The 4,504-nt window shown below is 37.6% G+C and overlaps 2 protein-coding genes across 3 annotated transcripts in view; both read left to right on the forward strand.

Annotated features, from left to right (window-relative positions):
• Window positions 1-1,887, forward strand: part of LOC117111043 — a 4,576-nt gene extending 2,689 nt beyond the window's left edge. Inside the window, exons 2-3 of one of the 2 annotated variants that reach the window (XR_004445801.1) lie at window positions 10-1,022; window positions 1,361-1,887. Coding sequence is in view for 1 of the 2 variants with exons in the window: in XM_033253925.1 (XP_033109816.1) it covers window positions 10-396 (387 nt within the window). In the remaining variant the exon portion in view is untranslated. Of the gene's footprint in view, window positions 1-9 lie in introns of both variants that reach the window. The other variant, XM_033253925.1, reaches the window with a different exon arrangement.
• A 227-nt stretch (window positions 1,888-2,114) lies between these two features.
• On the forward strand, window positions 2,115-3,649 carry LOC117110992. Its single transcript, XM_033253849.1, has 2 exons — window positions 2,115-2,406; window positions 3,315-3,649. Exons 1-2 carry the CDS (start codon window positions 2,115-2,117, stop codon window positions 3,647-3,649), a joined length of 627 nt encoding a protein of 208 aa, XP_033109740.1.
• The last annotated feature ends 855 nt before the right edge of the window (window positions 3,650-4,504 follow it).

A 4,504-nucleotide genomic window follows, 5' to 3' on the forward strand; every position in this document is an offset into this window, starting at 1 on the left:
GTATTTAACATAGACACAGGAGCTACAGTGAACACCATTCCAGTTCGATATGCATCAAACCTGAGACGTGAGGAGAAAACGTTAACAATGTGGGACGGGTCGCAACTCAAAACTTATGGTGTCACCAAGGAAGTTGTATATAATCCAGCCAATGGCAAATATCATGACCTTCAATTTGTAGTTACCAAAAATGATAGAATCCCATTAATTGGTTACCAAGACCTAAAAAGGCTCAGCCTGATTCATGTCAACGAGCACAACATAGAACGAGTAGCACTCGTTCAATTGGAGGATTTTCAATTGGTATTTAATAAGACTTCCATTGGCAACCTCCCAGGAACAGTAGCTCTCGTCGCCAACGCTGAAGTGAAACCTGTTATAATGCCTACTAGATGAGTACCGGTAGCGGTAAAGCCGAAATTGAAAGCAGAGCTGCATAGATTAGAAACACTTGGTGTAATTTCTAAAGTATCACAACCTACTGAGTGGGTTAATGCCATAGTGGTTATTCCTAAAAAGTCTGGGGACACTGGTGTCACATTAGAACTTATATTTTTCCCTACCATATGCGTGTTGCCCTAATATTTAAATAATATGCTAATCCACTTAGTGAATAACAAGTTGTTAGTCATTGACAAAAAGGTGATTGTATTGTTACTAAATTTGCATAAAGCGTTAATCCGTTGCCAGCCGGTCATATAAAATGACTAGCGCGAGTTTTCGAATTACTCTCAAATTTACTATCATACGATTGAGTCAACCCACAGCCAATTCTGTGAGGTTCATGAGACGAGCAGTTTTATTGTAAGCTTATCATGGGGCGCAGTGTGCATTGGACGCACGATACTGTATAAGCCTGGCCTTTGTGAATTTATACACAGTTGGTAGAACCGTGATAAAGTATTTTTTGTTCCGTTATAAACCGACGGAATGGGGCGAGTTAGGATAGAAACTCCGACAAGGCTCGCAGCTGAACGTGGTGGAGCTCGTCTATGTTAACCTACAGTACGGTAGTGGACATTGTGAGTATTTAAACAGTAATTGAGAGTATTGCTATGCTTACGGATGTTTAAAGTTGATTATAATATAAATATCAGTAAATGTAAATGTATGGATAATTAAATTATAATCTTTAAACCTACTGTTGATATATAGGTACAATATGTAACATGTGTATTATGAGTATAATTGTATGTATATACATATGTATACAGATATATGTGTGTGTATTTATACACATATAATATATGTATACATATGATGTGTGTTTTTATGCATATGTGCTGCATGTGCATATGGGCCTATATAACGTGATTGTTTATAAGACATACTCGTTTTATGCATGTTTGCTTTAATACAGTGTCGCCTAACTTTCAACCTAATATTTGGGAGCTACTGTGCTATTGTATGGAATTTTTCAAGTAGAAACCAATGATAAAGCGTAGAGTATCGTAATCAGTTATACCTATCAAGAATGATGGTGGATATTCAACGCATTATCAAGAAAGACGTGTTTAAGCGAGAACAGTGATTAAATAGAGACGTAGTATTCGTCATTACTATTTACTCCAATAATGTTATAATATATTAATTAAACTGGTAGTTATTTGCTATGGCTATACACGAAGATAATCTTTAAGATTTGGATAGCCAATATTTCATTATAAATTAATCATTGCTAAGTAATGTTATGATTTGAATTAAAAGCATTGGTTGCGAATTTGATATTTAATATTTAATGTTGTCTGTTTGTATTGTTTGTATTGTGTTGTTTATTGTTTAAAAAGAAGACTTATTACTTTAGAAATAAAGATTTACCTATTTGTTAAATTTAAAAGTTTGTAATTCTTTTTGTTGTGTACATTGTTGGACAGACATTAGACCTTCGATCCAAATTGATCGTCTATGACATTCATATTATATATGAATTTTCGTAGGTGACAACTGGACGACACGTTACATGAGTTAGGTCAGTCAACGATTTTCAGTAAAGCAGATCTTTCATCTGGCTACTGGTATATTACGCTTGATGATGAGTCCAGTTTACTTACTACGTTTCAGACAGCCGTTATAAGTGGAACCGATTACCCTTTGGCCTATCTGTATCGTCTGAGATGTTCCAGTGGAAGTTGCTTGAAGCACTTCATGACTTGAATGGAGTAGTATGTGTTGCAGATGACGTGGTTATTCATGGATCAACGAAAGAGGAACATGACAAAAATTTGCACAGCTTCCTCGACCGATGTAAGCATGTTGGAATCAAATTGAATCCTGATAAGTTTGAAAAAGAATTGGAGGAGATTACCTTTATGGGTCACAAAATAACCAAAGAGGGATTGCAGTCTGATCCAGAGAAGATTAAATCTATCTGTGATATGCCTCCACCTAAAAATGTTAAAGCAGTGTGTAGACTGTCTCTTATACACATCTAGATGTGTATAAGAGACAGGTATTAACATGGTAACATCAATGTATTTTTAAAAACAGTGACGTTCTCTCAGAAGTTGTTCTGTAGACGTTTATGTGTTGACCTTTTGACCTCCTGAATTCTGCAATGAGATTTTCGGGTCGATTCAGCCGAGACGGCCCGAGTGGAGTTTCATGTAAATGTTTCGTCTAGATGTGTATAAGAGACAGGTACAAGAGTATGACTTCAATCTTATCTATGTTCAAGGTGCTAAAATGATATTATCTGATGCATTGTCAAGAGCACCTTTACTAACTGCTGAAGATACTGTGTTTGCTATGAGCAATCTGGCATTCACTGGATGAAATACGGAAGGCTACTTCTGAAGATGAAACAGTGTGCCTGCTCAGCCAAGTAGTCAAAAGTTGTTGGCCTAATGATAAAGGCCTGCTAGATTCCAGATTAATTCCATATTTCAATCACAGAGATGAGGTGTCCATGCAGGATAACATTCTCATGAGAGGTGAGCGGATCATCATACCAACCAGTATGAGAAAGGATATTAAGAACAAGGTCCATGCAGGGCATATGGGAATTAATGCATGTCTAAGGAGAGCTAGAGACTTAGTTTTTTGGCCTGGTATGAGTAAAGAGATTAGAAAATTTGTCGAAACCTGTGACATATGTGCGCAACATGGCCACAACAAACTGCCCAAAGAACCACTAATTAGTTATCCTCTAGCCACAAGACCATGGGAGCGAGTAGCAGTCGATCTGTTTGTCATTAAAGAGAGAAATTACCTTGATTACTTCAGTACCTTTTTTGAAGTTGATTACTTAACAGACACATCTTGATCGACTGTTATCACCAAATTGAAACACCACTTCGCACGTTATGGAATTCCAGATCAGGTGGTCAGCGATGGAGGACCACAGTTCTCATCGAACAACTTCAAAGCTTTTAGCACAGCATGGGGATTCCAGCATATCTTATCTAGTCCAGGTAACAGTCAATCCAATGGGGCAGCAGAGGCTGCTGTTAAAGTAGCTAAACGCCTTATGAAGAAATGCGCCAGTGCTGGTGAAGACCCATACATTGGATTATTGAACATCAGAAATACACAAACGGAGGGTATGACGACAACACCCACCGAGAGATTAATGGGAAGAAAAACAAAGACCATACTTCCAACCACAAACAAAACTCTCACATCAATGTACGAAATCAACGACGACATTTAAAGACTACATGCCAAGCGCCAATTGTCAACAAAGAAACACAGCAACAGACCACAGTTAAAACCACTACAAATAGAAGATACTGTTCGTATGCAGCCAATTGAGCCAGGCAAAACCAAATGGCATGAAGCTACAGTGACATCACAAGTGAACAAACGTTCATACAATGTTGTTAATCAGGCTGGACGGACGCTACGCCGTAACCGTCGTTTCCTGCGAAAAGTACCAGCAACCAACCAAGAAGTTTCAAACAAGAACACAATCCACCTTAATCCACAACCTCAACAAGTAAACACAAATGTGAAACAGAACACCATGCAGCATAAGACAAGAACTCAGCACCCAACCAGAAAAACTAAACGGACTGTTAGAAAACCCAGTTATTTAAAGGACTATGATTGACTCGCTATTGCAATCATCACTGTTTATATAATTATTTGGACACTGTGCTTATATACAAACAAATCATAAGTGACGTCATACACGTTTTTTTAAGCTGCCCTCTTCATAATCAATAGCCATATCGACATAATTCGTTATACCGTCATTGATGTTGTTGCAGCGTATTGCAATGCTGTGTTGCAGTTACTCATTGGATTCTTATACTGCATATGTTTTTCATGTTTTAATTTTGATATAAAATATAAAAGTTAAAAAAAAACCAAACAAACAAGCAAACAAAAAAAGAGAGGAAGGAAGATGTTACGTGATGGCCCGTTTGGCCGCCCATAGTTGTGAGGTCACATTCCTCGTACGTTGAGGTACACTGTTGTTGTTCAATAAAGATGATGGCTGAACAATGAGCTTGTGTGTAGCCTGACTGTATTGTTTACATATGAGTGTCTCCATCACGATACA

This window comes from Anneissia japonica, unplaced genomic scaffold (assembly GCF_011630105.1).
Source record: "Anneissia japonica isolate Jap-2015-1 unplaced genomic scaffold, ASM1163010v1 scaffold573_len2283161_cov171, whole genome shotgun sequence".
In the NCBI taxonomy this organism is placed as follows: domain Eukaryota; kingdom Metazoa; phylum Echinodermata; class Crinoidea; order Comatulida; family Comatulidae; genus Anneissia; species Anneissia japonica.

Excerpts from the sequence above, each read along its gene's own strand:
- LOC117110992 (XM_033253849.1), top strand. The coding sequence starts at position 2,115 with ATGTTCCAGTGGAAGTTGCTTGAAGCACTTCATGACTTGAATGGAGTA. Across the intron at positions 2,407-3,314 it reads TAAAAATGTTAAAGCAGTGT|ATCAGGTGGTCAGCGATGGA; the intron begins GTAGACTGTCTC and ends ATGGAATTCCAG.